Raw genomic sequence first — 15,382 nt, forward strand, 5'->3', positions numbered from 1 at the left:
CAAAGCAAATCGGGTGATTAAATGATGCGTCAATCAAATACTGATTATTATGTGATTCAGAAACGCGGTGAGAAATGATAAATAGAAATAGTGCGCCTAGTAAGACGGAGGGGGATTTGCTGGTAAAGCTCGCCCCCTTGTGGTGGGATGGGGCTCCTTCAGGTAATCACGTGACTGCCTAGAGTCGAAAACCACTTCATCTAAAAAATCCTTCAAATCTCTTGGCAATATTTTTGTTATAATTATCCACAGAGGAAGAATTCTGTTGAATCTGTTGAATCTTTCACTGTAAAGTTTGTGGGTTCAACAAATGTGTCCCAAAAACAACCGGCTAAGATTACAACCATCATTTGTGACCACTTGTCTTTTATCATGGGCCTTTAAATGTGTAAACATTTGTTGACTCGTGAAATATAAATAAAATACAAAAAATATGTTACTAAAGTGGAAATAGCGATGTTTTAAACTACCTTAAAAAATAATCTACCTTTAAATAATATTTCTTACCACTTTTGTGATAGTAACATGCAAAATAAAATAAGAAAATAGCTGCTTTATTGAAAAATAACGCTCGAATAGAATGTTTTTCTTAAATGTGTTGATAATTAGGTCAAACGCGCAACTAAGTTTGACCCTCCCGAGCCGCCGTAGCAAAGAAAAACACTGACGAGCAGCTGTCCGTTCCATATTATGTTACGAAGCTCACACGTTCGACGGAACCGAGGGTTGTAGGAGACGCTAACTTCGATCACAACTAACACGATGGAGCCTGTTATAACTATAAATCCCGGTGAGTCGAACGTTCGTAAAACAAAGCAACAACCGTGTGTGTATAACGCGAAGCGGCCGTAATGGCAGCGCCGAGTTCGCGTCACGAAGCGGATTCTGTTCTCTCTCCAGGAGCGTCGAAGCAGGACGTCCGTCAGAGAGTTTGGGACTACGTGGAGGAAAAGAACCTGGCGAACTTCCCCAGGCCTGTTCACGACAGGATCCCGAATTTCAAGGCAGGTTAAAAAAAAAAAAAAATCACTTCAAACCGACCCAAAAAGAGAGAGGCTGGAAATTAAGCTGAAATGCAGAACAAATGTTGAACAAACTCCAGCAAAGTTCTGTTTGAACAGGAGGTTCAGTCAAAATGTGACCTGCCGATTTGTGTTCTGTGTTTACATTCTGCTGAACAGAAGTCTGGATCCAGCCAGGCCTCCACATCTTTATGAACATTTGGGATGAGGCTTCGCTTTGATGTCAGAACTTTGGTTTGGTTTAACCAGAATGTAAAACAAGCTGACGATCCGTGACGTTGGCGCGATGAAACGCAACGTTAGACCGTGCTGGCCAGATTCCATGGGATATGGATAATCTTATAATCTGCAAGCAGCTTCCATCCGTCCGTACAGAGAGTAGCTCAACTACAGTAACGTGTAGTTTAATCTAATCTAGAGCGATATTACTTTAGTTTAAACATCTCACCGGCTGTGAAGCATCAACCCACAGACTTGTGAAAGTCACCGCGTCGTGCTCTGTGAGCACGTTATTAATAAATATCGATGCTGTTGAATATTCCCATAGGTAACGGGCAGCATGGTGGCGCTAGGATTAGCATTTTGGACTCTCAGTAAGAAAGTTAGTGCCATTGAATCCAGATCTGTGTGGAGTTTGCATGGTGTTAAAGCAATCTCCATCTAGACATGGTCCTGGGAGACCTGTCCAGGCTGCCCCCCTTCTCCTGTCCAATGTCAACAGGTTTGTTTTTACAGAGGAAATGCCCGTAAAGGTAAAATCATTGCTATAATGTTGACTAATGTTGCTTTTTGGACGGCTAATGGCCGTCTTTGTCCATCTGTGCGTCTTCGCTTACGATGGATTTACTGACCCAGGATGCAATTCAAGCGTGCAACAGGATTGCAGAGCTGCAGGAATTCAAGTCCAGCCAGACAGTGAAAGTAAACCCGGACAAACCGCAGCAGCAGGCGCGTTTCCTCACTCTGGAAGTAAGTTGATTCGCTGTCTTCCTCTCCTCTGCTCTCCTCTTCGTCAACCAGGGAGCCTTCACGGCCTGTGGTCGGCTGTCTGAGCTGCAGGCGTTCACCCAGACATCTGAGGTGAAAGTGGATCCTGATAAACCTCTGGAGGGGGCCCGGCTGGCAGTGCTAGAGGTAGCCCCGCAGAGTGTGTGTGTGTGTGTGTGGGGGGGGGCACCAAGAACTAGAATGCCTGAGAAAGCAAACATGCCCTAGTGACCTATATGAAGGGATTTCATTCAGAATGATTATTTAAAAGGGACAAAATCGTTAATTTTATTTTTCTATATTAGCATTCAGGCCTATCAGTGATTTATTTCTGCTGAATTTCAGCGTGCCTGTATTTAATATTCGGATTATTTCCTCACTAATTGTCTTCCAAGTATAATTGTCTTTTTGTACCTTTTATTAAGGTACAAAAATGTTAACAAACTCTAAATAGATGATGATGAATGGAATGATTTTTTGGGGGGATTATCTTTGCAGGCGCAGAAAACATTATTGGTTCCAACTCCTCGTCTTCGCACCGGCCTTTTCAATAAAATAGTTCCTCCCCAGGGAGCCAAGAAAGAGGAGCTCCGCATCTGTTCCTCCGCTCAGGTTCCAGTTGCATATTTTTTCTGATTTTCACTAATATTTTCTCCTCGAATAATTTTTTCATTAATAAATACTTTAAGCAAAGTGTTCCCTCCTGAAATTCAGGGTGTGAAAGACTTCAGTGTGCCCGTCGGCCTCGATGCGAAGGTGAAGGTCGACCTGGTGGTGGTTGGCTCTGTGGCGGTGTCGGAGAAAGGTCGGTGCCGTTTGAAACGATTGGCCAGTTGACTGTCACAATTCAATACCAGTTCCGTGGTATGAACCGTGAAGTGTGAATTACATCTCACTAAATTTGAAGCAGATGATCATGACCTAACGCATGGAGTACACAATGTAAAGTCACATTCATTGATCGCCATGGAACCGTGTTGCCATTCAGGAATCCCATTTATGTCCGATGAAAGTTTGTAAAACAATTGGGTGCAAAGTTTTCTCTGCAGATCCAGCAGTTTGTTTTGATCTTAAGCTCCCCCAATGCTGCATCAGACACTGCTTAGTTTGGCTCCAGTGCATGTTTGGTTCCAACTTTTAAGCCCTGCCCAAAATAATTTCAAAATAAAAGTCCTGTGAAAATCAGTTTAACTCGACAATCGATAGCTGCACAGTTTGGTCGTTTCAGGCTTTTGTCTTCTCATGCAGGTTTGCGTATAGGAAAAGGAGAGGGCTACGCTGACATGGAGTACGGCATGATGGCATCGATGGGAGCTGTGAATGACTCTACCGTGGTGGTTTCTATTGTGCACGACTGTCAGGTTAGTTTACTTGTTTTGTCTTATATCAGAGAATATGTGACTTGAGTTTCTCATTTATTTTGTCCAGCACAGGTGAAATTATTCTGTAACTAAAATATTTTTTTATTCGGCGCAATATATATCAAATACAATCCTGATTAAAACCTTTAATTTATTTTATTATACCTTGTTTATTTATTTAAATAGTCATAAGACATTTTGATGATAAAACGGATCATTTCTGTCCTAGTTGAAGTCTTTGTGTTTTCAGGTGGTCCACATTCCAGAGGAGTTAAAAGAGAGTCATGACCTGACTGTGGACTACATCCTGACGCCCACTAGAGTTATTAAAACAGATTGCGGGCACCCGAAACCACAGGGAATCACCTGGACAAAGGTAATTTCAAATGATATTTCTCTGCTACGCTATAACCTGCTCCAGACTTTTAATTTCGGTTGATATGAGGGTAGATTATGAAGATGATGATCGATAACTGTGAGCAACAGCTCTATTCAAATAGTAATCTGATCACTTTTAATCTTTACAAAACCAAAACATATGTTCAACATAGTAGTCATTTCAAATTTCATCCAGTTAAAATGAAAGTATGTTGCGAAAAATAAATCATTTTGTTCATCAAGTCTTATTGTGACAGTTTCCATACCAGAGCTGAACATTAATAATTCAGTGGAATGGATGTAAGAGTATTTATTGTACAGGGACAGGGCTTTTCTGCTAAACGACACTGCCCTCTAGTGGAATTGAGATGACACCCCACCATAAAAAAATAAACTTTGTTTATGAATAATTAAACAGATCACACTTCCGTCTTCTCTTTAAGTGTTTCTGATTTGCGGACACTGGCAGAGAGAAGCGATGCGTTTTTCCATCTGATAATTTGATGCGGACATTATTCTAACCGTGCAAGAGCGATTGTGTGCGACCTCGTTGGTTCCTCAGGACATGGTTGTGTGTAAACAGGACCCAGTGACCCCACTGGGAGGAAGGCCATGTCTGATCATCAAAGGCCCGTCTGCCCGGCCAGCTTGGCTGTGCAGGGGCAGGGGAACGGCGTGTCAGACAGGCCAGTGTAAAAACAATAGCCCCGTATATCCTTTACAGAACCGGTCAGCATCAAAGGCTGCCGGGACTCTTAAAAGCCCAACAAATCAAGTGAGCAGTCTTTATTTTTAACTGCTTGGGAAGTGAAATGTTCTACTTCTAATATGTTACGGGCCGTGAGCAGGGTGGAATAACATTTGATATGAATTCCACTCATGCACGCGTATAGCTTGCTGGCTCTTTATTATGATTATATTTTTTTTTTTTTATTGAGCTTATCCATCTCTTGCGTTTTCAGCTGGACTCAGAAAAACTGGAGAAGATCCCCATCCTGAAGAAGCTCCGTGATCTGGAGGAGCAGGCCGGAAAGGATGTAACACTGGGGGCGACGCCTGCTGCAGCAGAGGCCGGCCTCCCGACTGATCAACCCAGAATGCAAACCAGGCGGAGGCCGAGGCAGAGAGCACAGCAGGATCCTGAGGGGGGGTCCAAACTGGAGAAGAGATTACCTTCAGAACGTAAAGCCAGACAGCCCCCGGATAGAGTCAGGAAAGAAAGCGGGGGAGCTACAGGAGACGAAATAGAAGAAAAGAGAGAGAGAGAAAAGGTGAGACGAGGAGGGAACGCAAAGGAAGCTGGAAGTGAAGTCGCGTCTCCACGTAAGCTCCCTCTGACTGTGACCACGGTTTACCTGGGGGGCATCCCTGCTGGGCTGCGTGTAAGCGAGCTGAAAACCGCCCTCAGAGAGCGGGAGGCCACCCCGCTCAGGCTCACCTGGCAGGGGGCTCAGCACCGGGCCTTCCTGGACTACAGCGACCCTCAGGCTGCAGATCAGGCTCTGGAGGCTCTGCAGGATCTCAGCGTGAACGGCCACAGCCTGCGGGCTGAGATGGCCAAGAGCCAGCAAGGAGGTAGGAGGTCCAATAGGAGGCCGAGACCCTCGGCACCGCCGGCGGCGCCAGACAGCGGCACCGTTGAAACGACTGAGCAGTAGCTCCGACGGCCGGGATGCTAAATTACGTTTAAAAAGGCTTGTTAGTGCGAAAGATACGTTTGTTGCTTTCTGTAAACACGCAATTGTAAAAGAGGAAAAAGTAGTTTATGGTTATTAATCTGACGTGTTGGTGGGGTGGGGGGGGGGGGCATAACAGTGTTTAGACAGCATCACCGGAGCCCAGTTAGAATAAAATGAGGAAGTGCAGGCAGGGGGACGCGACGGTGTCGGCACACACACATTTCTAGGGTCAGAGAAATGAAGATTGAAAGGACTTAATTTCAAATAAGACTGCTTTAAAAAAAAAAAAAAACTCTTTTATATCCTGCAATAACTCAACAACAGGGTAGCTTTAAATAGTGTTTGATGTCAACATTTCGGGATTTGTGGCAAGATGACCTCAGTTTCATGAATTTCAATCGTCTCAAGTCGTACGTTTCAACAAGCCTGCATTGGCTGAATCCCAGCGTCACCAAACGTTTCACCGTTTCTCGTTCATCCATTCACCGCCTGGCCTTCGGCCGCCTCGGGGGTGAACTCAGTCGGATGCAGTATTTTGTTTTATTTCCACAGCAGCTACAAATCCTCCTCGCGTTGCCTGCTGGCGCCGCCATGTGGACATTTAATCATCTCAAGCAGCACAGATGAGTTCTGAGCCAAGAGATGCCTTCATGGAGTAAAATTAGAAGTTACATCATTAAACTATTTGGCCACACGCATTTGATATACTGTACCGGTAATGCATAATTTTTTTTTCTTTCTCTCCCACCAACTCTGTGACATTTGAATGACCCCAAAAAATAGAATTTATTTTTTAAATTGTAAATCCAGATACCGGTAATAGGAAATCTGAAGGCAGCTTGATTCGACTACAGTGATATAATAACTTTAAAAATACATGATTTTGTTGTGATTCTTGCACGTTACCCAAAATGTAGCTATTTTCTAGACGCTATACTGTCTTTCAGTGTGTTTTGACAAGGAATCTAGATTTATGCATCATATTTAATACAAAATAGCACATTTAGAGGTTTGTGTTCTTGTTGAACCTGTGGGTTTTGATTCTTACTTGCTTTCCACTCTTTCATAAAAATAAAAAATAGATATTTTATATAATGCGTTAGAATACCATGGATATGTTATTTCTGTTCTATCTGGATAGGGACGCTGAAACTGTTGCCATGTTGCCGCACCATTAAATAGACGCTGCCATGCCTTTGACTCAGTGTTCAACTTAGTTTGAGATAAAAAATCTTTGTACTATTTTTGCTTTTGACATAGTTGAGGGCCGAAGCATTTTCACATTGCTTTGCAGCTTTTGAAAAATTACAAATCTCTGACATTGCGGGACTAGATTTGTAACAAACTCTAAAAAATCTAAATCACTGATTGGATTCAGGGCTGATACAAAAAAGATAAAAGGTCAACATTTAGTGCTTTGATTCTCTGAACAGCAGCGATTTTTGAGTGCTTTTGATCCAGTTAGTGTGTTTTCTTTTTAATTTCGTAATGCATAATTTTTGGATGTTGCTTTTAAATTGTACATCAGTTCAAGTGTGTTTTAAACCAGATAAATAGATTAACACACTTCCCAACGGTCATCTTGCACCCTGTTGTATCTGGTTCAGACTATTACCTGGTCTCTGATCCCTCTCATTTGAGTCTGCAGCACCAGGACAGTGTTGATTGTGTTGAGACACACAGAATGTCTGTCTGCTCAGAGGTCTCTGGCTTTTTATGGAGCTGTGGTCCGGCCCGGTGAGGGAACAGCTGAGGAGCCCCCCCCATCCCTCTCCCCGGGTCCTGCCAGAGCGCTGAACCTCGGCAAATGTCATCAGTCTGTTAAAGTGCCGTTCCACTGCTGCTGAGCCTTCTTAGCTCTGTGCTACATGGCGTGCTCGTTACTGGGGTTCAGTCAGTGGTCATGCTGTGAGATTTCAAAGTTACCCATAGAAGCATAAAAACAGTAAAATCAAACCAACAGAAAGGCATCCTAAGCTATAACTATAGGACAAACAGGTGCGCAGTGAAACCCTCCTTGTTTTTTGGAAGAATATACATCACAAAGATCTGTTCTCCTTTTATTTTCAACATCATGGACTTCTCTCAAGCTACAACCAATTATATTTCTTAGTAGCAGATGAAACTTTCAATTATGAAATTTGATGAGGAGCATTTCTGAGAACTGGGTCATGTGCCTTTTGTTGCTGTAGAGTTTCCATTGTGTGACCTTCATTTCTTTCTTTCTGTGTCCCAAAACGTTACAGTTTGGAGTGGACTTTTCCCAAATAAAAAGCGTTTGTGAGAAGAGAAATAAAGCTTTTTGTGCCTGAGCATCGTTTCATATTTTATGTCAGAGTAACTGAGCTGCTTTTTCTTGTCTTCAGGAATTTGAATTGTTAATTATCTCAAGTCTAAAAAGGCCGATCCATCTCACACCCCTGCGTCATCCTGCAGGACACAACCTTTGGGCAAATTGCTTTGGAGTTGTACAACTCGGCTAAATGCACCAAAGTAATGGTTTTCACCCTGCAACCAAACGTGGGTGAGATTTCTGCGTCTGATTTGTTCCATTACACAGGCAGCATCACAATCAAATCGTTGCTTTATATGAAATCTGTTTGATTTCCCCCCCTTTTGATTGTAATTTTACAATAACAGGCTGAACCTGCCAGCTGAATAAACGCTTGGTTAAACCCCCCATGAGCTCATTTTACCCTCGTTATTGGTTTTATTTATCGCAAGCTTTCACATTCATGGACGAATCCTGTTTGAATTGTTGTAACTATCGTGATAATTCATTGTTTAGTTACTTTAAACACTCTTTAACGCTCTACAGGGGTATATGATAAAAATCGAAAAATGTCAGCTCTGAGGCTTAAACAGCCCAACGAATATATTTTATTTCTTATAAATGATTTGTTGTAAAACAGCCTAATTCTCAAACCTCATAGACGGACCCTTGCTAATTGTCCTAACAACATAAGTATACAGTGCTGGATGTAATGATCTACATATATATCTAACATTAACAACACGACAGTGCTTACAATATATATTTCATTTTAAAACAAATAAGCCTTCTGACAAATATTGCCAATAAAGCATACCTCCTTTGCCAATTTGCCTGAAATTAAAATATGTAGGCCTGCAGAATAAATAAAAAAAAAAGTTTGCGCTTATAGGCTATTCAAAAAGTGCCTTCATCATTTTTTTTTACACAGCACGCTGTGGACTTTTACATATGCGATGTCCGCAGCCTTTAATGTTCATCTTGAAATTCAACGCTGGTATGAAAAGTCCAGAAAGAACATCACTCTAATAAATCAAATAAAAGACGGAGGAGAAAAAACAAAAAACTGGACGTGTGCATTTATAATGGCCTACATTAACAAGGCGAATGAACGTGACACAGTCTGAGACGTGGTAGTCATCCGCTCTGCAGGACTAGTAGTACCAAACAGTGGGGGGGCGCCAGTCCTCACCCCCCCCGCTGGTCGTAGTGTGTGGCATGTAAAAGTATTTATTATTATTATATATTATTATTATTATTATGTTTGTTGCTGTTTGTTTGGCCTGTCTCCGTGTCTTTGTCAGTGATGTGTACAGAAAGTAGTCCGCTCTCCTCCCGAGGCCGGAGAGCAGGCCTCGGACGCCGGTCCTGTGTCCGCGGGGGCATCTCACATGACGCACGGCTTGATGTCCTGGTAGGCGACCTGCTGGTGGTGGTAGTACGAGCTGCTGCTCGGCGAGTGCATCGCCGAGGACGTCATGGCGTTGAACGAGAAGACGAACTCCTTCCGGTCGCACATGCTCGGAGACTGGGAGTGGTACCGGGGAATACCTGCGGGAAGCGCGTGCACGCGTGAATTATTATAAATAAAAAAACAAAACAGTGGCATGTTATTTATTACTAATGATGTACATGCTTTTACTCTGTCTCTGTTTTTTTTAATAAATAAAAATAATAAATATTAACTCTAAGGATTTTAAATGATTAAAATAATCCCTATTTTATGGTGCACATTTCACAATCCATCCTTTGGATAAATAATAGTAATAATATAAATATTTTTCAATATGCATTTATATATATATTAAGGCTATTTAATTTTCAGAGACCGGATGGAAAGCTTCCCCCCGTTTTTCTTCCTTTTCTGTTTTCCCTGGAAGATATTCCTCATAGACTCGCAGCCCCATTTAGCAAGCACGATTAAGATTGTCAAAAGAGGGAGGCGGTTTTGCAGGGCTAATTAACAGTGGACCTCTGGCACGCCAGTCCCGGAGGACTCTGGGCCTCGGGGTAACGCAGGCTGCTTCTTATCCGTCCTAAAGTGTCCCAGCTTGAATCTTTTTTTATTTCTTTGCACCACTTCCAATAACAGAAACTTGAATCCCTGATATTTTGGGGCTTCTTTTGAACTGAAGTATTCAATTTGGTTTGGAGCAGAATATGGACGGGACTTATTTTAGTTTATATATAAAAAATAAAATAAAAACTGACGTTTTCTTTTAAGGTGTCGCTTTATTCTGAATTTAATTGAATTATATATTTTGTACTGGATCTATAAGACCCATTCAGATGCGGGGCAACTCATTATTCCCATTAGGCCATGCATGTTTGGTGTATAAACATCTGAACCGCCATTGAACATGAACAGCGAGAATAAACTCTTTGGGAGCTTTATGCATTTTGCCTTTTCTACTTGTCTTATAATCTTACAGCGTTTTGAAGCAGCCCAGAAACATTTAAGGGTGAAACAAACGCCCATTAACTTACCTTGTAAGTCTGTGTTGTGCCCGTTCTGGTGTAAATACGACTGGTCCAATGAATGCGTCGGCAAACTTGGCTGCAGCGGGTTCGCCCCCGGATTGCACGGAGACAGCGGCTGCTGCTTTATGTAAGAGCCCCCGTTATTCAGCGTGGCGGGCGGGGCTGGAGCCCACGCCGAGGCAGAGCTCGAGTAGACGGGGTGCGGCTCCATGACCCCTCCGCTGGTGAGCAGCGGGGACGCGGAATTGTCGTGATGGGGGTAATCACTCCCGGTGGATCCCGTGCAGCTTCCCATGTAGGAATGTCCGCTGTTGCTCGACAGGTGCGACATGGTGTGGCCGGACAGACCCATCCCGTCCATGTTACCCGCCAAGTGTCCGTTCATCATCCCGATCCCGCTGTCCAGAGCCAAGCCGTTGGGCGCGCACGGCAGGCCCCCGCCGCCGCCCTGGAAGTTGTAGGACTCGGGGATGTGGTTGAAGCCCAGGCCGTTCATCATGCTGTACATCGGCTTCAGCGCCTGGCACTTGCGCCGGAAGCCCCTGGGCCTCCTTCTGAAGGAGCCTTCCTCGAACATGAACTCGCTGGCCGGGTCGATAGTCCAGTAATGGCCCTTCCCTGGCCGGCCGAGGCCCTTGGGCAGTTTAATGAAGCATTCGTTCAGGGACAGGTTGTGACGCACGGAGTTCTTCCATCCCTGGTAGGAGCCCCTGAAGAACGGGAAGCGGCTTTGCAGGAACTGGTAGATTTCACTGAGCGTCAGGCGCTTGGTCGGAGAGCTCTGGATCGCCATGACTATTAACGCGATGTACGAATACGGGGGCTTCTCCGGTCTGCGGATCCCGGCGTTGCTCTTTTTCGCTTTGGTCGTGGAGGAGGCGGGTTCCATCGCCGCGGTCTGTGCGTGCGGCTTGTCTGGAGCCGACATGGGGCTGCTCTGAGCAGGAGTCTGCGCGGGGGGCTGCGGGACTTCTGCCGTCATTAGTTAAAGTGGAGTCTTCGAGATGACACAATGAAACGGTCGATTTCCACCTTTACGCTTATAAAAAAAAAACCTACAATGTCGGAAACAAACTCGCTGACATAAATAGCAAAAAAATAAAAAATAAAAAAAATAAACAACCAGAAAAAAAACAAAACTGGAGACAAACTTGAGCCAAAACTGCGAGACCGTCTTTTGTCCTTTTGATTCGGTTCCTGCGTTCAGACCTGAAGCCGGGCGGACTATAGGCAGCGTCCGAAATGGGACAAAGAGCAGAACAGGAGCCGCGTTCCACTCCGGTTGGTGTGTTTGTCGTGCGTCCGAGGAGCTCACTTTTTACTTATCTGTTACCATCAGCGCGTTGGAAGCTTGAGCGTCCGAATGTTGGGACCCGCCCAGTTCCCTCCTACTCCAGCGGTGGGCTGAAAGCACGCACATCTGTGCGCGTTCACTTTTCGGGGAAATGCCTTTTCCCATTCCTTATATTAAAACAGGGGCAATATTAATCCGAAATAATCTATACGAGACTCTGTGTTATAGGATATAGCGACGTGCATGCGCTTTATTGTAACGGAGCGCGGCCACGCACTTCTAGGACCAGTGAAGGCGTTTCGATAAAGATTCAGCTCGTCTTATATAGGATTACTTTATTCTATTTTTTATTCTCATCTTTAAAACTAAATATATCAACTCTGCAGATTCGTAAAACAACTCTGAAAATGATTTTCCTCTATTTTAACGCAACATGTTTGACGCACCAGGACCGCAAAAAAAAAAAAAAAAAAAACTTTGGGTCTCCATTTATTATTATGCTTTTTCGAATATTTTATTCGACATTTTTAGTGATTGAAAAACAATTTATCGCAGAACGCGACCCTCATATTCAAAAATTCTTCCCGATTTCTGTAAAAAGATCGACAGGAACATGGGCAGGATGTTTATACAGCAAGAAGTAAACATGTTCGCTGGCCTTCTTTAAATATAAAAAAGAAAAATCAAGCAAAAGCCCCGTCCAGATCAGCTAATACGCATCTGATGCGACATGCCCGCCTGTTCGCTGCGTCTTCTGGAGACGCTGGACGTTTTTTGCGCATGAATATTGTTTGTGTAATGCAGTCATAATATTTACGCATGGCACGCAGGAGGAGTAAGGTGGAAGCGTCGCCGAACAGCGCGCACAGAAACGCGGACGGAGACTCCAGATCGACTCCTGCGGGCGCTTTAGGATCGAGTGATGTAGAATATGAGGTAAAGTGGATTTAATCTCAATAAAGCTTCTTAAATCGCTTTAGCTTTGGATCCACACTGGGGAACTTTGTGGATTTTATTTATTTAGTTTTATGTGACATAAGAAGGTGAAAAGTTGCAGCCAATCTAAATGATTCTGAATGTTTTTTTTCCTTTAGGTGAGTTGTAATTCGCTCAGAAGTTGATGCTCCTCGATTTGTTTGTGTCTATAAAGTCCAAACGCTTCGTTTTTATTTCAATCTGATGTATTATGTCGCTCTAAACGCGCGCTACTGCACGACGATCAGTTCATAACGTAAAACTGTTGACAGCAGGTCGCTTATTGTTCCCTGGAGATCTAGCCTGCAACCTTTTGCCTCTCCGTGGGTTCTCTCATGTTGTGCGTGTTGCGCTTCTGCTCAATGTAGCTGATGGCTTTGACATATCGTGGAAAATTACACCAGAGTGGATGCTTATTTTCACAGTCTCTGTCCTGTGCGTAAAACTATAGACAACGATTGGAGGCTTCTATGCAAAGGTCACAAGAAGCTTCTGAAGATTTTCCTGTAAAAAAAAAATATATATATCAAGTGGTTTTATGTTTTTTGTTTAAATTAGAGGAAACATAATTCAATGAATGTTCGATGAATGGCGTGTTGATATTATCCAGAATCATCCAGTTCCCAAAACACAACCAGCTGCTTTATTTTTTTGTCCCACGAGGTTTGCCACGAGAAAATAAAAAAAAAGCAATTCATACATTTTTCGCCGCTGTTAGTTTGTGCTGTTGAAGGGGAGATTTAAACCCGCGGATAAATGAACGTGAGTATTGTTTTAACCGGTGCGCGCTCGGCCACTCGCCTGCAGTGAGGGCCACATGCACATTTATCAGCGGAGCGGACCACCCAGCGCGCACCAGAGGCAGGCGCGCTCCCGTCCTCTCTCTGCCCACTGCATTTAATTACCGCATGACTTCATCCCGTTAGGATGCCCCCCCCCCCCCACCCCTACATGCTCATTGGGCCCATGCATGATGTGGGCATGATTGTGTTGTCGTTATTCTTATTGGGGTATTAATGAAGCGTCATGGTCACTGAAAAGTCGACATAGGACATAAGAATCCTCCACATTGCGTCATCGAAGCAGTTCCCAATATAAGAATCAAAGAGTATCTCAACGATCAGATGAATCGGGCTCCGTGATAGTTTCTCCTTTATGTTCGTCATCCCCGTGCACGGCTTCAGTCCCGAGGTCAGAACTTCCCTATTCTCTGCATGGCAGACAAAAGTCATGCACTTTTCCATGACGTCCCATCATGAAATATTTGACAGCGCTGCATCCTCAGGAATGCTCGGCCACTTGGGCGGAGGCGCACCGCAGAGCGCGCAGCCCTGACAGGCTTTCCGGACTGTTCCACCATTATTTAGTGCACCGAGTCCAGTTTGGACCCCCTTAGTATCGTCCTGCCCAAAGAGATTCTTATTGATTACAGTCATCCTTCAGTCAGCCTAATCTTGGTACGGTACATAATCCAGATGTTTTCTCCCATACTGCGTGTTCTACGTCATCTAAGCATGAAACAATGTTAACTTCAAAACGATGCTTCTTCATGCAGTTCAGATAAATACACCCGCTGGATTACAGATAGCAGCTGCGGCGATCAACACTTTGGTCCCACAGAAACAGATTAAAGAAGACGACGAGGCCCAAATCACGGTGACGCAGAGAATGTGTTAAAGACAAAGATTTAAACTTCACTCACGATTATCTTTGAGAAATTAGACGGTATTCCTCGGTGGTGAAAGAGGCCCGCGGAGGGTCACCAAGAGGCCGCAGGGACTTTGATCGATCAATTTACCGTAAATTCATCCGCGCTGAACTTGAAATTCTTTTTGAAGTCTCTACTTCTTTTTTTTTTATAGAATTCACATATAGCTGACAACTTCCACAAATGAAAAGCTTGGTAGTGAGTGAACACTCCTGCTGCCACTAAAAAAGAGTATGTCTTGAAATGGTATAGATAATGGTATAGATACTGCATGGTATAGATAATTTCAAACCAATTAATCGATAAACGTATTTCACATATTTCCAATAAAGGCTAAATATCGAAATTAACGATCATATATATAGCCGTGTTTAAAAATTGCAGTCTTCCTTTTAAATATTCGCCACGCGGTCAATAAATAATTAGTTTCATATAGCAGGATTTATTTATGTATTTTTAATAAATAAAATTTAGCCTGAAATAATAAAATGCATAATATAATTCAGATAAAAGTGGAGACACTGAACGCAACACAAGACAGAACAGCAAACCTGGAGAAAATAAACAGACATCCTTTTACTTTTATGTTGACTGGCGCACGCACACGCACGCACACGCACTCTTTGTCTTACATTAAATGATTTTAAGTATTGACTGTAAACACAATAGAGCCGAACCTTTGGAAGCATCATCCTAATTGATCTTTTGGCTCGCCTGAACTTCACTCAACGTCGCCGCTTTAATTGAAACCAGTGTAATGTCGAGGTGCCCCCCCCCCCAACCCCCCCCCCCCAAACGCGCTGTAGGTGGCCGCGCGTGTATATTTTCGTTTTAGTGGTGTTTATGTGAACGGGAAAAGACGGGATTGCTCGCAGACCGCTGATTGCGCGCGCGTTGGGTGCGCGTGGATTTGAAGGGCATGTGATGGGCACCACCCTCCGCCGTGATCAGCACAAAGTGCGCCCCGTGCCTCTTTAATCTGCTACGCGATCCTGTTGTGCGTAAACACGCAAACGAAAGTAAAATATTAAAGAATGGATGGAAACGCGATTCAATCGGATATGACGCAAACATTCTCTCTACCGGAGTGTCCTTGAGCATGAAACTCAGCACAACTCAGCAATATATGACCCTGCTGCCTGATCCTATTCAGTTTCAGAATTGTCATTTCATATTTTCAACACGTAATGACTCATGGCCCGATGAGAGTTCATTTAACGGTTTA

At 43.7% G+C, this 15,382-nt stretch overlaps 2 protein-coding genes across 4 annotated transcripts; one reads left to right on the plus strand and one right to left on the minus strand.

Annotated features, from left to right (window-relative positions):
• The first annotated feature begins 705 nt into the window (after positions 1-705).
• Positions 706-8,102, plus strand: mthfsd (methenyltetrahydrofolate synthetase domain containing). Of its 3 annotated transcripts, none has more exons than XM_068757761.1 (9): positions 706-790; positions 901-1,008; positions 2,047-2,156; positions 2,508-2,621; positions 2,724-2,814; positions 3,258-3,370; positions 3,621-3,746; positions 4,711-5,323; positions 7,794-8,102. In XM_068757761.1, exons 1-9 carry the CDS (start codon positions 763-765, stop codon positions 7,799-7,801), a joined length of 1,311 nt encoding a protein of 436 aa, XP_068613862.1. In that variant the 5' UTR covers positions 706-762; the 3' UTR covers positions 7,802-8,102. The 3 variants fall into 3 exon arrangements, with proteins under 3 accessions (XP_068613862.1, XP_068613728.1, XP_068613800.1); XM_068757627.1 differs by lacking the exon at positions 7,794-8,102 and adding an exon at positions 1,878-1,991 and having other exon boundaries at positions 901-1,004; positions 2,043-2,156; positions 4,711-7,739; XM_068757699.1 differs by lacking the exon at positions 7,794-8,102 and having other exon boundaries at positions 4,711-7,739.
• Positions 8,103-9,086: 984 nt separating this feature from the next.
• Positions 9,087-11,162, minus strand: foxf1 (forkhead box F1). Its single transcript, XM_068740264.1, has 2 exons — positions 10,187-11,162; positions 9,087-9,250 (listed from the first exon to the last, which is right to left on the minus strand). Exons 1-2 carry the CDS (start codon positions 11,160-11,162, stop codon positions 9,087-9,089), a joined length of 1,140 nt encoding a protein of 379 aa, XP_068596365.1.
• Positions 11,163-15,382: the final 4,220 nt, after the last annotated feature.

This window comes from Brachionichthys hirsutus, chromosome 1 (genome assembly GCF_040956055.1).
Source record: "Brachionichthys hirsutus isolate HB-005 chromosome 1, CSIRO-AGI_Bhir_v1, whole genome shotgun sequence".
Taxonomy (NCBI): Eukaryota; Metazoa; Chordata; class Actinopteri; order Lophiiformes; family Brachionichthyidae; genus Brachionichthys; species Brachionichthys hirsutus.